Source organism: Strongylocentrotus purpuratus, unplaced genomic scaffold (genome assembly GCF_000002235.5).
Source record: "Strongylocentrotus purpuratus isolate Spur 01 unplaced genomic scaffold, Spur_5.0 spur5_scaffold_8, whole genome shotgun sequence".
In the NCBI taxonomy this organism is placed as follows: Eukaryota; Metazoa; Echinodermata; class Echinoidea; order Camarodonta; family Strongylocentrotidae; genus Strongylocentrotus; species Strongylocentrotus purpuratus.
Window position 1 is genome coordinate 4,752,512 of NW_022145614.1, and position 23,873 is coordinate 4,776,384.

Consider the following 23,873-nt stretch of genomic DNA (forward strand, 5'->3'; position numbering starts at 1 on the left):
TATCGTACTATTCTGCCCTTACAAATGAGACCCTATCCATCATGTCCTGACTATTAAAGTGACTGCTAAGCTTGTGTTCCCCCAGTGTCCTTGTGCAGAAAACAAGCAACAGACGCCTTGCAAATACAGAAGTAAAGGAAGCTTGGAGCACCTGGGTATTGCAAGAGGCCATCTTGCACTTGTGACCAGTCAACATACACCAAGGACGGGAATCATCAGGTCATGGTTACAGGTCTCTTCATATGATACATTGCTATCTTCCTGAAAATCAATCAGTATGGACAGACTGGTGTCGTACAGAGGAAAGCTTATATTAGCCGAGCAGATTTATATTAGAGCAGAGAAATTCATTATGGGCAGGTTTGGAATGCAAAGGAGCCTTCCTAAGATTAATGTTGTTTTTGACCCTGCACGATCATTTATAATTTTGATATTGGATACAATTGAGGTCACCAATATAAATTTCATCAATTATGACATGATGGAAGCTTGTTCAGTCAAGAAATTTGTTCAGTCAAGAAATTTGTTCAGTCAAGAATGATAGTAAGAAAGAATAACAGACAAGGGTACAAAGGATTTTAGCATGTATACACAACTATCCTTGATTGTACCTTATCAGCTACACTAAATGGTAAGAATGAGTCCTCTTATTGCTTCATTACAGGGAAACATGTATATAAAGACCACTCTAGAGAGAAAGTAAAATTGTACATCCTGACTTTCATGTTGACAATGGCTTAAAGTCAGTTTTTACAGCTGAGAAGGCTACTGATCTGATCATATGAGGACACAGTGAAAAGAAAAAAATTGGGTCTTTATGTACAGGTTCCTTATTAAGTATCCATTGAAATGCGATATTCACGTCAAATGAAAAATGTGGGAGGTCCTCTCCCATTTGCTTTGTATTGAGGAAAAAAAATCAATCGCCTACAAAACTTCTGTATTTGTAATTTCTGTTTGATTAAAGCTTTAAAAATTCATAACTTTCTTATTTCAAATTAGATATTTGCTACAACGGCTCTTTCTCTAATTTTGCGGGTTCAAAGTACATTTTTCAAAATACTTGTGTGCAATAATAATTTAAATTTTGAAATAAAAATTAAACCTTATTTCTATTTTATTTCTAAATTTTCTTTTTTGTAATTTAGCTAGTATCAGTCTTTATTACTGTGATATACATGTATATGGGGAAATATTTGCAGATACTAATAAGGTATGAATGGACTCAAAATCAGAAATTATAAACCCATGTTGTCTTTTACATTATTCATAAGGAAACTGAAAAAAGTCGCACTAAGGTCAGAGCCGAATAAACGAAAATGCATGTAAAAACACATGCTTTCTATATACCTTGTATTCATTTCACATCCATACTCAATATTATTCCAATGCTGTGGATAACATTTCAAAATAACAAATGTTTGCCATTATACAAAGCATGCAATTTAGCAATCCACAAGATAGACATTCATTTTTTAATTTTCTCTTGTATTCTTGCCCGTTTAAAACCAAATAAGTAGAACGTGTAGTAATGATCATAAAACAGTATATTCGTGTAGCAACAAATTAAATGAGTGGATTTTTGAGTTCTTCTGCATGCAGCATTTCTGTACTCAGATTGTTAATGCATGAACACAACCTCAGAACCATGAGTCAATACACTTATCCTATTAATGCACACTAATTTCATTAGAACCATGCTGTGTATGGTCTCCCTGGGGGGTCAGGAAGGAACCAATCAGAGTGGCTCACCACATATTTGAAATTGAACAAGTTTCGTTGTCATGATCTTCAAGCACACTATTTCTCACCAACACGAGCCAAGATGTAAATCCAGGGCTTTCATCAGGATGACACCCGACGGATGGACAGACGAGAAAGCCGGAGAGAAGAACTTTTGAGCTTGAGATTGGTTTGGAATGCTCTTTCTTTGATGAACGTGTCATTCGATCCATGAGATGTTGAAAGCTGAAGAAAAGAGAAAGAAAGAGAAAGGCCAGTGAACAAATTGGACACACATCAAGATTAAATTGGTACAGAACCAGTTTGAATGCTTCATTACAATTTACCTGTAGATCTTCAATGGCATGTTAAATGTTGCAAAAGAAAATAACTTTCATTTCTCACTTGTGGAACAGAAAAAAGGATAAACTTGTAGAAATTTCGAACTATCATCTGAATTCAGAAATACCATAATATGGATAGAACAGGTCAACAAACGTGAACTAAGAAAATTGGTTAAAGTTAGCAATTCTCCTTTTCCCAGCATTAGGAATGTCTGACTAGGACTGCATGATATTGCAGGGTCATGCAGGTACTTTTGTCCAAAGCAAGAGATTTACTAATCTTTATGGTCAGCACAAAACCATTCATACATGTACAAATAATAATCTAATATGTGGCCAGGAACTAAAAGTCTTTTTAGTATTGTTAACAGTTAATTAAAGGTAGTTCTAAATAAATCCATCTTTAGAACCTAAACATACAGAATTAAAACTGGAAGGATGAACCATTTCTATTTTGGAAAACTTGAAAAGAATTTTTATTGTAGGCTGCAATAAAAACAATCATGATGCATAATATTAAAAGGGAACTTTGCTGGAAGAGATAAAAACAAAAAGATATCTAAAAGTACAAAACATTTGTTATTAATGATCTATCAATCGTCCTGAGATTCTAGCAATGCAAAATCATTGGTGAATGTTCAAGTCAAGTCTTTCTTATTCAAACTATTGTACATGTACTTGTATAACCTCTCCCTGCCCCCCCCCCCCATTTCTCTCTGCATCATCTTTGATCTACTTTTACCTACTTTTACTGTCTATCACTGCCTGTCTAAACCTGGCGATGCATTAATATAGATCCTAGTTCATTACCCTGCATCAGAGAACATGTGTGGACTGAAAAATGATCAGAAATTCCTCCCAACTTGGATTTGATTTCTTTTAGCTGAACCATAAAGAAATGATCTCTCTAATATGACTAGATCTAACAGCTGAAGCAATTTCCAATGAAGCTTACACTATGAACATGACCGACAAAGAAAGCGGACAAAATATACAGTTCCTCAGGTAGACAAAGGAACATCCCTTCACTGCTATTATGTAAAAATGTTTAGAACAGGTGTCACATGCATATTCACCTGTTCTACAGAGTTTTATAAAATAGCAGTGAAGGGATGTTCCTTTGTCTACCTGAGGAACTGTATATTTTGTCCGCTTTCTTTGTCGGTCATATTCATAGTGTTAATTTCTTATCTGACCTCAAAGCTTAGGTTTATTGTATGAATATTGTAGGTAAAGGGGATATGATGGATGTAAGATTCAACTTGTCCCCTACCCTTATAAGAAAAAAAATGACTACAGTATGTACAGTGCATCCACAGATAAAGTCATAAACTCACTCTTGCCTAGTTGAAAAATATTTACTTTAATTTTTTTTCTCATGAAACCAAAATGATGATCTTCTGAAAACCTCATGACAGTATAGAGAGAAACCAAACTAAGGAAACTGTTAAATTTTTTGTTTAAATACATGTTGAAAAGTTCTAAAGTTAATGGAAGCAAAATCACAATGAATAGAATTCTTTTACATGGATCATCTTGCTAAAAAGAAATTCTCATTTTCACAGAGAATCAAAATTTCTTACTTTTTTCCCCTTAAAGACTATTGACATTCACCATTTTTCTAGAACCCTATTCAGGACAAACTATGAACAATTAAAGTACTGCAACAACTTTGTAAAGATGTTATTTATACATTTGTGGTTTATTTCATTATTATCGAATTTAATTGTAAATATCCACTCTAGCAGTACAGGTAAATGCATTTTGTTTTCAATTAAAGGGATTGGGATAAATGGATTGTCTCAAATTTAAAATAAAATCCTGGATTTAGCCCATGCTGCAATCATAATTATTAGCCTTTAGGCCAATCATAAATCCCATAACGTTTACAAGCCGATCGCCCATCTGATTATCAAGATATTTATGATTGGAATTCAAATAATTTTTTATATACTTTTTGAGGCACTTCATGATCATTTTGAAGCGCAGTTTTGTTTTAGTTTTGCTTCAATATTACATCATATCACAGACGCTGATAACATGTAGGGCCATGCATCTCAGATTTGGCATTGTTCAACAATGCCCTTAACCAAACAATGTACACAATATGAGTCAATTCACTACACTGCCTGTGTATACCGCAATACCTCTTTTCTTCAATGTATCAAAGTTGCCAAGAGAAGAACTGAAACTTGGTTAAAACAAGAGCTACAGTACGTCTCATAACGAGCAACCTCTTGCTGAGAATATCAGCATTTACAGTTCGTTAACATTGTAGGTGTATCTAAATATAGATGGAGCGATTATGGAGCGATCCACAAATAATTGCCCGCATGGGACATAAAGATTGCAGTCATCCTTGTCAGATTCTCGAGTGATGACGGATTTTCTAGAGAAGCATGACGGAGCAACGATTCCTGAGAACAGAAATTTTCCTCTGTTCAAGATGACAAAGTTGGGTTAAAGCAGGGAGATGACTGGTTAGAGCAATTACATTGCATGGTGATCAGGAGGGTTGGTGGGGTGCGAGGGAGCATTTGTTAGTCCTTTGGCAGTTTTGCACTCGGTAGGAAGAAATTTATAGACCTTTCTCAAAATTAATCTTTAAAAGATGTAATTATCGATTTGTTACAAATGACATGAAATACTACAAGTGGCTAAAATGTACAAATAGGTTTACACAAATTAGGGGAAAATTAAGTTTGGTACTTTTAATACTGAAAATTTGGCAAATTTAAAAGATTTTCTCAAAATATGGAAAAAAGATGAAAGAAATGAAGGCGAAGAAAAGAAAAAGATAGAGATGAGGAAAAGAGAATGGACACATTTTCATTTATAAACACACAAGCCTCACTGAATTTCAAACCTAGCTGACAAGCATCTTCACTGCCTCTCCCCAATTACATGTCTCTCTCGACAAGGAAGTAGGAATTTCCTTAGTATCACCCTCTTGTACCCAGCTGGGGTATGAAGGAACAGGTACTTTCTAATTAACCCAAAATAGATCCATCCATCGTTCCCTCGAATTAGGCATCTTGCACCATTTGTTGGATCGAAAATGAACCTGGTTTTTATTTTTGTTTTGGTTAGACTGTAAATCATTGTCCTTGATAAATTCTGGCTAAAGTGAGCTGAAAATAATTTTTAATGGAAAATTATATTTCCTGAGCAAAAATTCTACAAATGGGGTACTTTAAAATAGCTCAAATCATCCAGCCTCACTCAAAATGAAAAAAAGAAGCTAGGAAAACGTTTTAGGGGAGATAATTTTTTTCACAGAAAGTAATGAACTAATACATTTCCTGATATTCCTAGAGGCTTTCATTTGTATATTGCTACTACAAATGTTCTACAATAACCACAGTTAAAAGTATTAATACAAAAATGCAAGTAAAAAGTCGAAGTTTAAAAGAAAGATTAATGAAATATTTCTTTTAGATAAATTGCAGTGTTTTTTGGGTGAAAATAAAAAAATATTAATAAAACTCTTTTAGATGTAATCATCTGTATTGAAACATTCTTATGTAACTTCAGCTTATGGCAATCAGTATAATGAAGAGATTGGTTCCAAAAGGAGCTGATTTCATTTTTTTTTTTTTTCTTCCTTTTCTTTAAATACTTACATGTATTTCCTACATGGGAATAAAATGCACTATATCACATTCTGAAATTTCATCTTGAAATATAACAAAAAGTAGCTACAAAGTTATGTTTAATTCCAAAATGAGATAAATCCATGAAGAATCTTTTTTTTTAATTTAGCAAAATAAAATGTACTTGGTAGATTTTTAAGACCATCTATATTTGGTCAAGGGTGACACCTAACATATATCCAAAGATGAACATATGTTACTAAAGGGAAAGTGGTACAATAAAAATAAGGCAATTTACTTGGAAATACCCAAAGCTCTTTTGGAATTTTCAAAAAGTTTTGATTTCTCTTTGAAATGTCAAACAATACCTTTATGAAACATGTTAATAAACAATGTCTTCAATGTTTGTTTGGAGTTATGTGGGTGGATATGGCTTGTTTCAACAGCAGAGGTGCCAAAGGAAACCAACAAAATAGTACCAGTACTACGGGTATAAATAACTTGTGAGCTTAAATACATTCTGTTCAATTCTCAATTGGAAGAAAATCATGCATTGTCACTCTAGGAGTAGTTCTCAACAAGCTTGCTATATCTATTTCAAAGGCTAGTTCAGTCATGGATCATACAACAATATTTTGTTCCCTCGCTTATTCAGCTATGTAAATGCCCACAGCACTCTCCACACGATAGGCTATTTTTGTAATGAATCAAAATTTAATGCATAGTCTTTGTGAAGTGCCTCAAAACAATTGATTTCATTCACTGGGTAAGAATAATTGTATTTCAATAGTCGGAATGCATACTGCATATATTATGTGTTGTTAGGTAGGGCAAGCCATAATATTTGTCCTACCTAGCAACAAATACTGTACGCAATTCATATTCCGACTATTAAGATACAATTATTTGTAACAGGTAAATGAAATAAAAAAGATTAGAGCATTAAAATATTCTGGGAATAACATGCTAGCCACAAACCTATTATTGTCTAATATAAAATAAGTACAAACATCTGTTTGGAGTCAGAGGGGTGCTAAGTGCCAACTTGTATAATTAAAGTGTATCAGGCAATCACTAGTTGACATGCACTCGCATAGAACAGGGCACGCACACACTGAACCCAAGTCAAACTTAGATTACATGGGAGCATGTGGGGGTCAACTGTTTACCTATAGAATGATCTTTCACTCTAGCTACATGTTCATGTATACACAAATTAATATTTCAGGTAATTAGTATACTTTAAAGCAGTTACCAAACTACAAGTTTTCATGGATGATTTTTATCGAAGATTGTTTTGTGCCAAATTTTGGCTACATAATTTGGGGCAGTAAACTGTAATTGTATTTTAACAAAAAACAAAAGAACTATTGACATATGTTTTGTCAACAAGTTCATTGGAGAAACATTGTATTTATCCAGATTCAGAAAGCTGCTTTTATCTCTCATCATATCATCAGCATGAAAACAAAGTAACAAGTGATCATTGCTCATAAATATCTATAATTCATGCCTAAATTTATGAAAATTTCGCAAAGGGATCCTCTCCAGCAATAACAATATTATTTTTCAGAGAAGTATGAAGTGTATCCTTACCAGACTAGTCAGATGTTAATGTCATGATGTTCGGTAATCTGCAACATTGGGTAGGCAGGTACAGCCATTCTCTACGTATTCAAGGATGATTCCACCTCCACTGTAGATGGGGGAGGCAGCATCATCGGCAAGGAGGGACTCCAGCTTTGCATCCATTGTGAAGACATCCCCTCTTTCAGGATGGAATAGTCTCAGTTTCTGCATGTGGCAAAACATGAAAGAATTATTGAATCATAGCAAATTTCACAGAGTATTTCACAGAGTATGACTGTATAATTCAGTTAGTTTCATCTAATTCCAAACAGAAATACAGAGACAAGCCATCTACCATCTTTCAACCCTCTTCAATCCTATCCCACACTGCCTATGTCTATCTATACACGTTCAAACGCTATCCCACCAAGCATTAGCACCTGTGCACATACATCATAAACATTTTATGTCTTTCCCGTTGCTTAAAGAATCTCTTCAACCCAAATTAAACTAAGTCTGATGTTACAATGTACCTGTACAAACAATTGATTTAAAAAAAAAATGCAATAAGGTTATGTAAAATTCATACCTTATCAACACAAAATTCTTCAATCCCTAGTCACTAACGATACTATATATTACACATTCCTTCTATCATATATGTCCACACATATATCACTATAGTAACACGGGACATTCCTAAATCCCGATGACTAGATTCCTGCACCCACCTTTGCACTGGCAATGTTGTTCTCATTTTTGAGCCTCAAGAGGGCAGCAATCCTATCCACTGTCTTACCAACACTCCACATGTTTGAGAAGAACATGGGTTTGTGGCTCTCGGAGTGGCCTTTCGGAAGGTGAACTTGAAAGAACACTCGCTCTTTCTGGAAGAAAGAAAAAGTGTAAACCAAATTTTAATTACTGCTCAGTCTAATTAATCAAAAGTATGTATAAATATCTTGATTACACTACTTCATTTGTAGTTGGTACATGCATAAAGTAGCCCCGATTATTCATAACAGTCATTGTATAGTCCTTTTTGTAATTTAATCAAGTTTAATGCATATATCTTTGTTATGTAATGTGAACTGCATATATTCCATGATGTGACGTAGGACAAGACATGCTTGTCCTACCTAGCAACAATTAATGTATACACTTTCATTCTGACTATTGAAATACAAGTATTCATAACAGGTGAAAAAAATAATTTGTATGAGGCACTTCAAAAAGATGTATGCATTACATTTGGTTACATTGCATTGGGGAGAAAAATAGGATTTTTCATTTACCTGCGGTATGCTGGAGTCTCCTAGAGCATGCATCTTCATCTTCATCATGGCAACCTTGGCAGCCATCTTGGCTGATTTAGCTCCCTTTCCTTTAGTCTTTACTCCAGTTCCGGTTGTCTTTTTGGAATCTGATACAAAAAATATAGATAGCAGGGTTAATAGCATTCAATGAGAAAGATTGTTTAATTTATTTTTTAAAGTTCTCTTTATACCTTGCAATCACATACCGATCATATCAACTTCAAAGGAATGCCTTCAAATAAATGAAAACAATATTTTTCAATCTTCATTATATCTCTTTATCTCGACACTTCTTCATTTGAATATTGTGTCACTGTATTGTGTCAATGTGTTGTGTCACTAAAAACAAACTTTTCTTTCTTTTAAAAATAATCCTGTAATATCTTTGAAACAATTGATATATTCATTTTTTAGTGGTGGTTATTTTACCTATTTAAAGAAAGCATAAATACTGGTTAGTAAGCAACCAGAGAACCGACGGCTTTAGGTCCTCTCCGAGGGACCTGGTAATGAGGATTAATGCCTTACAAAAGGGCACTAGCGCATCGACTTGGTTTCGAACCCGGGTCACCGGATTACAGGATTACAAGACCATTGCTCTACCTAGCCTTAAGGGTTCGCTGGAAATGTGTTTATTCCTGCCGTATCATGCGCTGAATAACACTCATACAGCGCATTATACGGAAGCAGCACATTTACATTAAGTGGCAGTCAGAGGTCAACACCATTGTGTAAAGATCGTAAAGTCACACGCTACACATGAAAAGGGAACTAAGCTGTATCGCTCTGGTAAGATGTTTGCTATTATTTCGTTATTTTTACCCCCGATTTTGAATTTCCGGAGGTAATTAGGAGTAGAAGTGGCATAAAATTCATCGAGGCCACTGTCCAATATTGGTCGGGTGTGGGAAGGTGGATTTTGGACACATTTTAGGGTTGGTTTATATGGCTCTCCGCATGATTGTATGGGAGCCGTTTAAGGCTCACTGGAATCAATATCATAAAAACATTTCCAGCGAGCCCTTAATGCAAGGGAAGACCTTACAGTACAACCAAATACTAATAAACCTTCTCATCAATGATTATATGCTCGTAGATTAACCTCAAAATAGTTTTTAAATATTATATAATCTAAGACCTTTCCATGAGCATGTTTAAGGAGAGTACAATACCTTTTATATCTTGAACAAGTTGAGCTGTTTTTGCCATCGGAGCTGCCTTTCCATCAGTAGGTAATTCTGTACATTGGTGATCTGTTTGATGTCTGTGTCTGCAAACGAAGAATTAAACATGAGAACCTCGGTCTATTAACATCCTAATGAGAATGAGTAACATGTAGTTTAAGCTTCCACCAACGTTGAAATGAGTAGGCAAGCTTTCGTCCTCTCCTGTGAACTTCCTCAAGCAAAGTGGTTATCATTCACACAGTTTCCTCCTCTCTGCTGCCTCAAGATTACTGAAGCGAAGATAGGTGCCGGTGAAATACCAAAGTCCCTATTCAGTGAAGGATTAATCCATTTTATCCAGATGGATTCTTTCAACTTTATTGACCAGAAATGTGTTTCAAAGTCAATAATGCGGCAATCATCCCATCCAATGTTATGTCAAGTATTTAGGGCGTGTTCTGCTACTACTGAATAAGATGGATTGCTCAATGTGACGGCTCTTTTGTGCTGTGAGAATGTGATTGTGTAGTTTATAATTGTTAGTTCAGATTCTCCAGATTCTATGCAGCACCCTAAAATAACCCATCTTTATGTACCTGGACAATAGAAATGTTTTCAAATGCACATCCATCTAAGAAGAGGTAGGAAGACATTCCTTGAATACTTAGTGCCTTATCGGAGATAGCACAGGTACAAATAACTCCCAAATATCCACAGAATTTTCATTCCATTTTAGAATAATCACTGCCAAAGTGATGGAGGTGATTCATGAAAACCTTTTGTTTGCCCTCATGAAAAGAATTCTTCCACCTGTGTATCAAGGAATGTATGGTCGGTGCATAAATGAATAATGATTACATAACTTTCATCAACACATATCTAGCATTCATCTCAATGGGCTTTTACCATTTTGTGCAAATGACCTATTTCTGCTCATGTACCATGGATAGACTGACATAGCCTTAATAGGCCATTTTTTAAATGTAACCAAATTTAATGCATAAGTCTTTGTGAAGTGCCTTATTATTTCATTCCCCTGATAAGAGTACGGTAATAGTATTTCAATAGACATAATCCGAACTGCATACATTAGTTGTTGCCAGGTAGGAAACACATTATGGCTTGACCTACATAAAGCAACACTTCATATATACAGTTTGTATTCTCACTATGAACGTGAGGGACAAAGAAAGAGAACAAAATATACAGTTCCTCAGGTAGACAAAGGAACATCCCTTCACTGCTATTATGTAAAAATGTGTAAAACAGGTGAATTTGCATGTGACACATTTTTACATAATAGCAGTGAAGGGATGTTCCTGTGTCTACCTGAGGAACTGTATATTTTGTCCTCTTTCTTTGTCCGTCATGTTCATAGTGCCTGACTATTGAAATCCATTTGAAGACAAAAGACTTACCTTTTTACCAAGTGAGCCATTTTCTGTATACCATAACTAAAAATGTTTATTTTGTTACAGATCAGCCAAGGTATACCTGTACACTGTTTAACAGAAGGCTCTATAAAATGTGTGACTGTTTTTCCAAGAATAGAAATAATATGACTTTTATCAGAGGACTGCTATCTTACCCAAGACAGAAGTTTTTATGACAATGCTCACAGGTGACGGGTACAACTTCCGTTCTCTTACATCCTGTTAATGCACAAGTATAGATGACAGGAGCAACGTATTCACCATTCTCTTTCACAGGATTCGCAATGCTCTGGATATGAATAAAGAATAGAGAGAAAGCATTTCATTTATATATTTTTCTCAATTTCAGTACAATTAATTACAGAAACAAGAATCATACACAAGTCACAAGCAACTCAATAGACCAGTTTGGAGAATAGAGATAGTATATTTACAAATTATATCCACAGATCTTTATGAATACCTTTTGTTTGCCCTCGTGAAAAGAATGCTTCCACCTGGGTATCAAAGAATGTACCATCTGTGCAAATGGCTTTTACAGTTTTGTACAGAATGCCTTCATCTACTCATGCATAGATAGTATCTCTAAAGAGTGGCTCATTGATATAGGCCAATTTCGTAATGTAACCAAATTTAATGCATACGTCTTTGTGAAGTACCTGAATACAAATTATTTCATTCACCTGATAAGAATAATAGTATTTCAATAGACAGAATTCAAATTTCATACATTAGTTGTTGCCAGGTAGGACAAACATTATGGCTTGACCTACCTGGCAACAACTAATGTATGCAGTTTGCATGCTGACTATTGAAATACTATTGTTCTTATCAGGTGAATGAAATGATTTATATTGAGGCACTTTGCAAAGACCTATGCATTAAATTTGGTTACATTACGAAAATGGCATATTCCTCCTTTCCTTGCTATCAAATCATTTCTTTATCATTATGTTCTTACTGTTCATGTCACTATGAAGGTGATTTTGTTACAAAGTTTTGCCAAAATTCTACATGTCCCATTACAAATACTTAAAGCAGAGACTGCACTACTTATAGCTATATAGTGACCACCAAGGAGGTCTAATCCCTCCCGGCCAAACTACTGCAGATAGGCTTTAAAGGTTTTACTTACATGTGCCTCACTGCAATTGTGTCCATCTTTACTCTTGTGTTCTAAACTGAAAATGAGAAAGAGATAAACCATACATATGAAAAGTATACAAAATAATAACTATTGTGAAAGTTATATTTTGTAGCATTTAATACTGAGTTTACCTTAGATGGATTCTTATATTCTGCTTTCCATACTCTATGATTTGCATCTTATTTACATTTCAGCTCATGACCTCCATTCTCCTCTCCACCTTCACACATCACTCTCATTGCCATTGCCACACATTCTTTCTTCTATTCAATTTCCACCCCTCATGCTACCATTTCCATTCTATTTCCACTTCACATGGTTCTATTGTTTAGTTCTCATTTATATTCAGAACACCTCATGATCATCCTTCCATACTATCTATTGGTTCTTCCTTTTCTCTGGGTTCTTCTATTATGTTGTACTATTCCATTCCACCTTCAGGGGAGGTAAACCCTTCCATGAAGTTGATATTCTGTCACCAAAGGCAGAAAATGAGGGGGAAATCAATTAAAGTTTAATAAGAAACTGAAACTGGATAAGAATATTATTCCTTCTTAAATTGGTGATTGACCAAACATTAATTTTCAAGCAGTTCTCTCTGTCACATTCAAAATCATACACCCAATAATTAAAAAAATTGCAGAATTGAAAATATGCATTTCATGGAGCACAATTTTAACTTGAAACTTCACACACTTTTATCCTTCATCTTAAGTTTTAGAAATCTGTTCCTCTCATCTATCAACTGTTATCCAAACTAACTTTGTCAGGTCAGGATGGTCTCTCTCTTTTAGTATTTTTTTAGATAACAAAAATTAACATGAATATGCTTGCAGTGACTTTGCACTCACCAGAAAACACCTGCACATCCTGTGCAGACAAAAGGCAGAAAATCTGGAAGAGATGAAAAAATAGCAGAGCTTGAAAATAAATGTTTTTACATATCAGAATGGATTAATCAACCATCAAACGTAATAAAAAGCCCTATCACTGAAGTCTCAAGAAATTTGGGGCATCCAGGAGAGATGGATATTTTAAAGGGAAAGTCCACCCCCAAAATAAGTTTGTTTCGATAGAGGCAGAATAATAAGAAAATCAGGTGAGTGAAAGTTTGAGCAAATTCTGAATGAAAATAAGAAAGTTATGAATTATTGAAGTTGTGATCAATCAAATACAAATTGGCAACTCTGTGACTTATTATACGAGCTCTCCTTCATTTGCTTTGTGCATAATATTCCATAAAATCATGTTTTCTTCGTTATTGATGACGGAATATATATTTGTTCCTTGCAGGGGGAGTATAGAAACATATTTGCAATTATTATATTTAGGGTGCATGTATGGTTGAAATTTTTCTTGAGGGAAAATGAAAATTTTAGATTTTTTTAGTACTGAGCAAATGGAAGTTGAGCTCGCATGATACGTCATAGAGTTGCCAATTTGTGTTTGATTGATCACAACTTCAAAAATCCTAACTTCCTTATTTTTAATCGGAATTTGCTCAAACTTTCACTGACTTGTTTCTCTCATTTTTCTACTCCTATTAAAACTAACTTAATTTCAGGGTGGACTTCCCCTTTAAGTGATCTTCCACTGTGGCTGACTTGTCCCTAGTGCCAGGTTAGCTTAGACCCCCCCCCCCCCCCCTCCCTCTCTCTCTCTCTCTCTCTCTCTCTTTGCCCCACTCGTGCATGTTATTGTTAAGTCTAGCTATCACAAAGACTTTCAGCTGGTATTGCATACAGGAAACAGTGCAGAAGTACATGTAAGCCTAGAGGCTCTATTGTTATACACACAATCAACGGTCAGGATGTCAAATTAATGAACTTCCGGTCCGTTGAAATCAGTATAGATCCACTGGTATATAAATGATTAAACAAATGAACTTGGCCAGGGTGAGACTTGTGTTCTACATAACAATAAAGATATGCCTATCAGTATAGCTAGTGCATTAGAAATGAAAGGAAAGACTACTAGTACTACTACATCTGTGTACAGCAATATACTCAGTAATTAACAAACTAAGAGTAAGGGTTCATTATTTGTTCATAGTATAAGTAGAATAAACATTGATTAAAATACAATGATCAAATAATTACAGGCCACTTATCATAATTATGTAGAGTCTACTTACGGTATGACAATATAAAGTAATTTCTTAGTTTTCATGTCCTATAATCATGTTTAATGTTTTATGGTAGGCAGTGTCAAAATGTGATTAATCTGTACTCTTTTAGTTTAATGTTGAATAAACATTAATAATATATATATATATATATATATATATATATACACCCTGTATAAGAACGACATCAGATAATTTTAACAATACAAATTATAATACTTGCATTACTTTGGCCTTGACTTTGTTTTATTCTAATGCTTACATTCGGTTAATCTATATTTACGACATACACAGTCAAAGACCAAAAATTTCTGTCTTTTTCGTTCGTTAGCCTCTGATTTAGGGAGGGTCGGCTCCTCTTGGTAGAGTCGGCTCCTCTCTAAAGAGAGGAGCTAACCCTACCCAAATCAGCTATATCAGAGGCCAGTGGCGGATCCAAGGGGGGGGGGGGAGGGGGCCTTCCCCTGGGGTAAAAAAATGTGTAAAAACACGTTAATTTTACCTTTTTTTTAGAGATGGGCCCCCTCCCCTGGCACTCAAGGGGGGGGGGGGGGGGGTGCAAATTATCGGCCGGCGCGACTTTCAAATTTTCGGGAGCAAAAACTAAATTGAGCTCCCCCCACTGAGCAAATTATCAGCCGGCTGTTTCGCTGCTAAATATTTTCTCGCAAATTGGACCCTCTCCCTGCCGCCGGCTGGATCCGCCCCTGTCACTTGTCAGAGACTGTAACGAACGAAAGAGACAGAAATAGATAAATATGCTTATCATAAGTATTCAGAGCTATTATTAAAATTTGTTAACATGGTATGGTTAACAATATTATTAATAAAGGAGTATTGGCATTGCAAGCCACTGTCTTACCTAACTCCAGGGAGCTCCGACGCCGATGCCGTCGGCGTCGGAGCTTCCTGGAGTTACCTGGAGTTATGACTTACCAAGCCGATTACATGAATTAATGCTGCAGTGCTTCCCGATATCTAATTCAGCCATCCTATTCCTAGAAAATAGTATCAATCAAATTCGGAAAAAGTAGTGGGGTTTTGATTTTCCTTGGCTTTGGTGTTGGCTTTTGAGTTCTGTATCCTCGACTCATCCGCTCTCACGAACTTGAGTCCGCTCTTTAATTTTTTTATAGACAAATAAAACTACGGTGTGCATGTGGTGTAGAAACAAATCAGAAAAGAAAATTGTCCTTTTAGTTTTAGAAAATCACGAGATTTTGATCTAGAAAATGTATTTCAATTCAGTTGGAGTTCCAGAATGTCCAAACTGGACAGGATTCAGTCTGATTATGGTGAGTAGAATTCTTAAAGTGACCATTAATATGATAACAAGCGGGCGGTCGTTGTCCGTGAGAATGATAATTATGAACCACAGTTCTACTTACTTACTTGCTTGGTATACTTGGTAGATTAGCCCTCTTTTCCTAAGGGAAGGGCTCTCAGTTGACTTTTAAAAGTCGCCACTGTAGGTGCAGACACTACTTTTTCTGGTAGGTTGTTCCAAGGTTGGACCACTCTGTTAGTATAAAAGTGGCCAGTCAGTTGAGTTCTGGAACGTCTTTGGAACACTTTTCTAGAATGCCCTCTTAATTCCTTATTTGGGTGGGAGAAGAATCTTTGTGCTGGAGTTGTGTAATAGCCATTAAGGTATTTGTACAAATTGATAAGGTCTGTTCTTGCTCTTCTCTCCTTCAATGTCTCAATAGGAATTTCCTTGTTACCAAGACGTAGGCATTTGGTCTGCACCTTCTCTAACTTCTCAATATTCTTCTTTGTAAGTGGGCTCCAAGCAGATGATGCATATTCCAGCGCTGGACGAATTATGGATTGGTACAAAATGGTGATTTTCCTTTCATCCAGTGCAGTGAAACAGCGTCGGAACATTGCAATCTTACAGCGAGCCTTTTTAACTAGTTCATCAACATGTTCGTTAGGGGTGAGGGTATTGCTAATTATAACTCCCAAGTCCTTTTGGTTTGTCACTTCCTGCAGATGAACACCATTGATAGAATAATTGTAGTTAATAGCTGCTCGGATGCGCAGGACAACACATTTTTCAGCATTGAATTCAAGTAGCCATAGTTTAGACCATGCAGCGAGTGCATTTAAGTCTCTCTGTAGTATGTCACAATCATCTTTCGATGTTATTTGGCGGTAAATCTTGGTATCATCAGCAAACATCTTAGCAGTAGTGAGAACCATATCGGGAATGTCATTTACGAAGATTAGAAAGAGGAGCGGCCCGAGAATAGACCCTTGCGGCACGCCGCTTGTCACCGACCTCCATCTTGAGGTGCCGTTCCTTAGCACTACTCTTTGTCTGCGTCCAGTTAGGAACCCCTCAATCCAATTGAGAATATGTCCACGGATACCATTGTGCTTAAGCTTGTATAACAGTCGACGATGGGGGACGGTATCGAATGCCTTTCGAAAATCAAGGTATATGACATCCATTCCTTTCGCTTCATCGTATGCTTTCGTCCAGTCATAAAGACACTCTAAGAGTTGTGTCACACATGAACACTTCTTCTGGAAGCCGTGCTGGTGACATGAAATCATATCATTGTCTACTGCATGTTCCATCAGTTTGTCGTAGATAATTCTCTCAAGAAGCTTTACCACTTGACTGGTAAGGGAGACTGGTCTATAGTTGTTTGGAGACAACCTGGATCCCTTCTTGAAGAGTGGAGTGATATTTGCGTCCTTCCATTCTTGGGGTATCTGTCCGGTTTGGATAGATTGATCAAATAAAATACCAAGAGGTACATCCAAATCAGGAACATTCCTTAGCACGTTTACATGTATCCCATCAGGACCACAGGCCTTGTTGATGTGAAGCTTGGAAAGCTTTTCTCTAACTCTGGAAGGGGAAATCTCAATGTCATATACAATGTTGTCATGTGATATCTCGGGAAGAGGTAGATTGAGATTAAGTTCAAGTGGTTCAGGTTTCAGTACACTTGCAAAAAACTCGTTCAGAATCTCTGCTTTGTTCTGGTCATCTGTTATCTTTACTCCATCGTGTTCAAGAACCTCAATTGTAGCAGAAGATCTAGAGAAGTGCCTCGCATAGTTATAAAACTTCTTTGGTTCAGTTTTAATCTGGTTGATAAGAGACGATTCATAGTCTACTTTGGCTTGGCGTATTACTTCCTCAGTATGAAGTTTCTTTTGAAGATACTGTTCCTTATGGGCGTTAAGTCCAGTCTTCCTTGCTTGAACAGCTGCTCCCCTCCTGGATTTCTTTGCTCTTCTGACTGATCTGAAGTTAATCCATGGAGGTTTGTGGCGTTGACCCGACTTCACAGTTTTAATCGGAATGTATTTGTCAATCCATTCACTATACTTGGATTTGAGTAACTCCCATCTTTCGTTCATACTCCTAGATGCAAATTCCTTCACCCAGTCAACAGATTTAACTTCGTTGGATAATGCCGAGTAGTCTCCCTTGGAGTACAAATAAATCTTGCGTTCTGTCAATGCAATACGAGGTACAGGTATCCTTAGTTCCAATAGCACACTATTGTGATCACTAGATCCCAATTTGTCTCCAACAGTTACAGAGTGAACGATATCTAGGTTTCCGGTAAAAGCTAGGTCGAGGATATTTTGACCTCTAGTTGGATCCTTCACTAACTGGAACAGCATGTTCTCCTCAATACATGAAAGGAATTTCCGAGAAAGGGCAGTATGCGCTTCTCCTTTATCCCAATCGATGTCTCTAAAGTTAAAGTCTCCGAGTAATATCACATTGTCTGTGTCGATTCTTGAAATTGAATTACAGACTTTCTCCAAGTACGGTTCACCACCACGCTCAGGCCTGTAAACTACTCCAATCAATAATTCTGTCTTTGGGTTTGGATGCGCTGTGCACCAAACCACTTCCGCATCAGTATCTCCTCTCGAATATGGTGTGGGATTTAAGTTCCTTCTCACAAGAAGTAGTGCCCCTCCTCTTCCAACCTCTGTGTAGGTACCTTCATTGTAAAAATCAAGGCTGCGGTCTTGGCGAAAACATACATAGTCCTCAGGTGTAAATTCATTACTGCTCACTGAATTATCTAACCATGTTTCTGTTATGGCGCAGATGTCAATGTCATTTTCATATAAGAAATCTTGAAGTTCAACATATTTGTTCTTGATGCTAAAAGCATTCATGTGTACAACCTTGAGTGGATTGAATTCTTTTCCTTTACGAATTTGAGATGTGCTTGTGCTTGTGCAGTAAGTGCGGTTCGATCCAACCTGGGGAGTAGTACATGTACTTCCATGTTCTCCTTCGAAAATAAAAGTGTTGTCGGTGCTTGGGTGCGGTGCAGATTCCTTCTTCTTACTAACTAACTCCTTTCCCCTGAACTTCCTACTCTGTCTGGTGGAAGATCTCGAGGTGGTACCTGAGTCTTTAAGAAGAGCTTTTTTCCCCTTATTATCCAGTTTGGGTCACTTATCCTTTTCCTACGTAGCTCCTCACGCACTTGAAGTCCTCTTCTCGCTGTAGAATAGTCATATCTGGACTTATGAAGACCTTGGAAGGGTTAAAGCTAACCCCTTCAGGATTAACTCTTCTTACTTTAGGACCACCTCTCAACAGAAGCTTCTTATCCTCTTCATTCTCAAGTACAACCTTAATTGGGCGTGGCTTTCCATCTAGCTTCTTTTTACCTAATCTATGAACAGACTTTGGAGTTACATTGATATCCATACTGTTGAAGAGCTGGTCACAAATTTCTTCATTTGACATGTCCACTGTATCATCTAGCTCTATATCCTTATCTTGGTGCCGTGCATCGTCTGCGATAGATTTCCTGCATTCAGGTAATCCCTTGATTAGGATATTTTTCTTTCTTTTTTCAATCTCTTCAGGTTCTTTATGCATCAACTCGATCCTATCAGATAGTTTGACTATGTCTGCATTTACACCTTCAACTACCTTCTGTGTAGCCATCACATCAGCAGATAATTTTTCCATCGATGTTTTGTCTGCTTTCTGGTCTAAATTGCTCTGCATGTCATCAAACTTTTTGTTAAGCGTAGCCAGATATGCTGCACATTTCTCCTCTATCTCCCAATCTGTTTTGATAGCTGACTGAGTGCTGTCCCGTCTATTGCAAATGGTGTGTGTAGTGCGTGAGTGGTGTTTTGTCATGATTCAGCAATCGTGACATTGAGGCGATCAGCACATGGACTATACTAGACAGAAATATTTAACCGTCTGGTATTATGGGGAAATCATGAAAAAAAAATTGTTAATCCTTTCCCATACATGGATGATAAACCTTGACATAGAGTCTACTCATAATAAGAGGGGATTAACTATTGATTTTCTATTTATAAAAATGCTGTTGACTTATTGTTAATTAGTCTAGGGTCTAGGACTAGATCTAGATCTAACTGATTAAGAATTATTTTTATGCATTTCACATTTCAGTGCCACTGGACCTAAACATGATTTCTTACCTTCAATTTTTCTATCTGTATATATTTCCTATAGTCTATTTCTATATTTGTTCTCTTTTTCAGCCTGCTGTTTCAGTAGGGAATATAGGACAACTGACCTGTGACCTACTTATCAACACTCTCAAGCTAACAAAGATGGGTTGTTTCTCAGACCAGTCTCTACAACCTCTCTGTGGAAATGATGCATTCCATTCTACAGGAATTGCAGCTGGAAAATTGGTCACTAGTGCTGAAGGTATATCACCCGACCCATCATAACTTTTATCCAAATATTGTATAGGCCTACTGTATCAAGTCTCCCTGTACTACCATCTTGTCTTGGGTATTGATGAGTTCATGATATTTTTTTTAACCTGCATTCTATTACAAGTAGAAAAGTCTGTACGGTATGCACATCATTTATTTTGATACAAAATATTGATGTATGGATAGTTTGTATAGTTAATGTTTTGCCATGGATTTTCATTGTTAACTAGTTCGATAGATCTACCCGCCTGCTTGATCTTTCAAACTATCATGCCAATCTTGTATTTCACATTCACAAAAATTCATGTAAATTAGCATGTATCCAATAATATGATTAATTGAATTTCCTGATTGTACTTCGATCATCTAGATATTGTCTTACATCTGACCTTGGTTAAGCTTTTTCCATCTTTTTTTCAATTTTTAGTTTTTGAGTCACAGGAAAAGAAAATAGTTGTGATCCAACAGAGGGCTGCTCTTGTACAGGTAAATATTCAGACTATTTTTCTTGAAGATATATGATTTATGAAACATGATACACTGCATCGGACTGGCTACTCCTGATATGGTGTACAATGCAATGCAAAGTATGCTTTAATGTTGTGACTACAGTACCTGTATATCACACAAAAACTCAACTGTTCCCCTCTTGCTTTTAAATGCCCCCAAATTATCCTGCCATTATTAGATTGTGATTATGCACATGTTTGAGATATTTCCATTCTCTGATTTACACAAAAATTCCTGATTATTTTTTTCACTTTGTCTTGACTTTTCACAATTCTTAATTGACTTTCCTTGTAAACATTTCATTTTTAATCCTATAGGGGAGAGCTGGTGAGTTTAGGAGAAAGCTGATAGAGTGGATCAAAGAGAAAGGCTTCTCTAGGGTCATTTTGATCACATCTTGTTTTGCTTACGAGAAAACAGATGCTATCATTCAGAGGTAAGTCAATTACAACCTGAAGATGCCATCCGAGTCCCTGCATTGATCTAGTCTCCAGAAACATGCTCTATTTTGTACACTAATAGGCCATAGACCGGTTTACTAACATATTCAAATGTATGGATGTTTCTTTTAAAAGTATGCATACAAAATTGTTTAAGGTAGTAAACTGGTCTATTCCATAAAGCCTTGAGAATAACCTAACTCTGTCAGCCTCTGACTGTGCCTTATAAGCAGCATCAGAAGCAGCTGTAGTACAGGGCCTATGGAGTGCAGTAAAGCATACAGTCTACTTAGTCTCACACTTCATACTCTCTGGTTACTCTTTATAACAGATAAGCAGTAGTGCCTGCAAACTACTAATTAATATGCCTGAAGTCATGCAGACACACTCACATTATAAATGGCACTCATGTGCTTATTTGCTCCAGTCAGTGCGGCCAAGGTGTAAAGTCCCAGCGTGTGCATTACCCCCTCACTTGTGCACCATGTAAGGACTGTTGAATGTTCATTATCCTGCACTGTTTTGATGAACGATCATATTAACTGAATATATTATTGTTGTATTTTGTACATTCTTTATTCTTCTCACATAATGTTTAAAAAATGTTATAACGAACTGGAGTCATCATTTTATTTTTTCTAACTTTTTAAATATTAAAAGTTTATTTTGTGCCTCTACCTTGAACAGCAACACATGTAGGTATCTCATGACGCCATCCCTAGAGGCAAAGAAAGATGAGTTTGTGTCAAACCTCCTCAAGTATCCTCAGCTGGAGAAGAAACCTGCAGAGGAGGGTTTGGAGTTGCCTAGGCAACCGGATGACATTCCAGAGGCAGCACGAGACATCCGTCTTTCTGGAGGAGGCATTGCTAAAAAGCTCTTTATTGATTGGTAAATAAAGAATTAACTCTTTATTATTTATCTTAATGACATACTTACCATATATCCTCAATATTGATATATGCTTTCATTTAATTAGAATAATATAGCATACTTTTTGTTAGAATAATTGGTTATCAAAATCGCTTTATTGTGAAAAGGACATCTCTTTATTCTGTCAGTAAAACTAGAATGACAGATTTCATGTTGGTTTTATAAGTTTGCAATAAAGAACTGGAAAATACAACACATGAAATTTGCTTTAAATTTATAAACTTAATAGGACTATTATAATCTTAAATCAACATAATAGCTAGTTCTTATATAGAATTTACAACTGAGTCTGCTCTATCTTTTTCCTTAAAATGTATGACACAACTTTAAGATACTAAAGATACTACTTTATTGCATAAATATATCTTGTATTTCTGTAAGCTGGATATTTGAACATCCATTTCATGATGTCCATGTGTTCTTATTCTCCACTCAAAGCTGTAAGGAGGATGTACCTATGGCTGTGTTACTCCTATTCTGTGCAGAAGGAGACAACACACCCCACGCGATGATGATGGCTTCATTCACCAATGCCCTTCTTCATCTCATTCCAGTAAGTTAATACTTTTTATCATGCAGAATCAAATAATGATAATGCTGTCACCAAAAGTTCTGAGTCAGAATGGTGTTCGCCCCTATCATTTAACACACAATAATTGCCCTTCTAGCTCCCAATGTGTGATATTGTAGATTTTCTCAACATGATGAGCAGCTCTTAATTGATGTTTAACATGAACCATACAGCAAATTGTACTATTTGAGATTTTCAAAAGAAATGCACGAGAGTGAATCGTGTTGTAACATGACCGCCCCCTCCCCTCCCCCTCCCTCTCTCTTTCTCAATACATGTATATATATGTGTATTGCTATCATTCTCTGTCTCCTTTTCTCCAATTCCTCCCCCATTCTCCCCTTTCTCTCTCTCTCTCTCTCTCTCTCTCTCTCTCTCTCTCTCTCTCTTCTCTCTCTTTCTCTCTCTTTCTTTCTATTATTTATACTTATCCAGAGTAATCATAAAGCAGATATATTAGTGAGAGGTCTACAAAATGCAAGCTTTGCTTTGAAATAGACTCACCAATTTACTGTCACAGTGCCCCAAATTACTCATTAAATTATGTCAACACATATCACACAAATATTTGTATCCTGTCCTGTAATATCCTTTTGTGGTAATTCTTTCATACCTCTGTTTATTCTCCACCAGGAGCCCACCAAGCTCCCTGCTGGTACGCCGCCATGGAAAGCCATGTGGAGACCTCCTGCCTCCTGGACAATGCTTTTTGGAGGCCCAGTCGATCCAACCATTTACTGATTCTACACGCTCCACCCATTCTCTCTTTTTTCCTCTCTCCATCTCATATCGTGTTATTCATCTTTCGCTCTCAATTTATAAATAAAATTTCAAACTGATACAATATTTCATGTATTTATCTTCTATCTATAAAAAAAATCCCATGGAAAAAGAAAACAATTACCTATTGGTTCTTAAAACTCAAATTCATCTGTTTCCATTAAGTAATATATCACATCAAATTAGCAATGCAGTTTGTCTCTAATAGACCAGTTCACGGTTTTGTACATCTCTGCAATGACCCCGAATATCCACAGATCTTCAAAACATGAAGAGGTCCCACTTTGTACATTTTGATATAATCACTCCCACAGCGATGGAGGTGCTACATAAATAGCCTTTGTTTCCCCTTTTTCAAAGAATACTTCCACCTGTGTATCATGGAGTGCACTGCTTGTGCATGAATGAATGATTACATAAGTTTCATGAGCACGTATCCAGTATTTTTTTCTCTGTGTATTTCACAATTTGGTCTGCAATGACCTTTATCTGCTCATGCTCAGACTGCAACCATGAAC

At 36.4% G+C, this 23,873-nt stretch overlaps 2 protein-coding genes across 2 annotated transcripts; one reads left to right on the forward strand and one right to left on the reverse strand.

The window, feature by feature from the left end:
• Nucleotides 1-1,129: 1,129 nt before the first annotated feature.
• Nucleotides 1,130-15,496, reverse strand: LOC585997 (AN1-type zinc finger protein 1). The gene is made up of 9 exons (XM_030976033.1): nt 15,352-15,496; nt 13,142-13,184; nt 12,279-12,324; nt 11,299-11,432; nt 9,717-9,814; nt 8,524-8,651; nt 7,960-8,115; nt 7,256-7,453; nt 1,130-1,968 (listed from the first exon to the last, which is right to left on the reverse strand). Exons 1-8 carry the CDS (start codon nt 15,404-15,406, stop codon nt 7,277-7,279), a joined length of 837 nt encoding a protein of 278 aa, XP_030831893.1. The 5' UTR covers nt 15,407-15,496; the 3' UTR covers nt 1,130-1,968; nt 7,256-7,276.
• Nucleotides 15,497-15,575: 79 nt separating this feature from the next.
• Nucleotides 15,576-23,454, forward strand: LOC752873 (proteasome assembly chaperone 2). The gene is made up of 7 exons (XM_001180414.3): nt 15,576-15,710; nt 19,939-20,110; nt 20,549-20,607; nt 20,949-21,067; nt 21,759-21,962; nt 22,443-22,557; nt 23,209-23,454. The coding sequence occupies exons 1-7, from the start codon at nt 15,648-15,650 to the stop codon at nt 23,314-23,316; spliced, it is 840 nt and encodes a 279-aa protein (XP_001180414.3). The 5' UTR covers nt 15,576-15,647; the 3' UTR covers nt 23,317-23,454.
• The last annotated feature ends 419 nt before the right edge of the window (nt 23,455-23,873 follow it).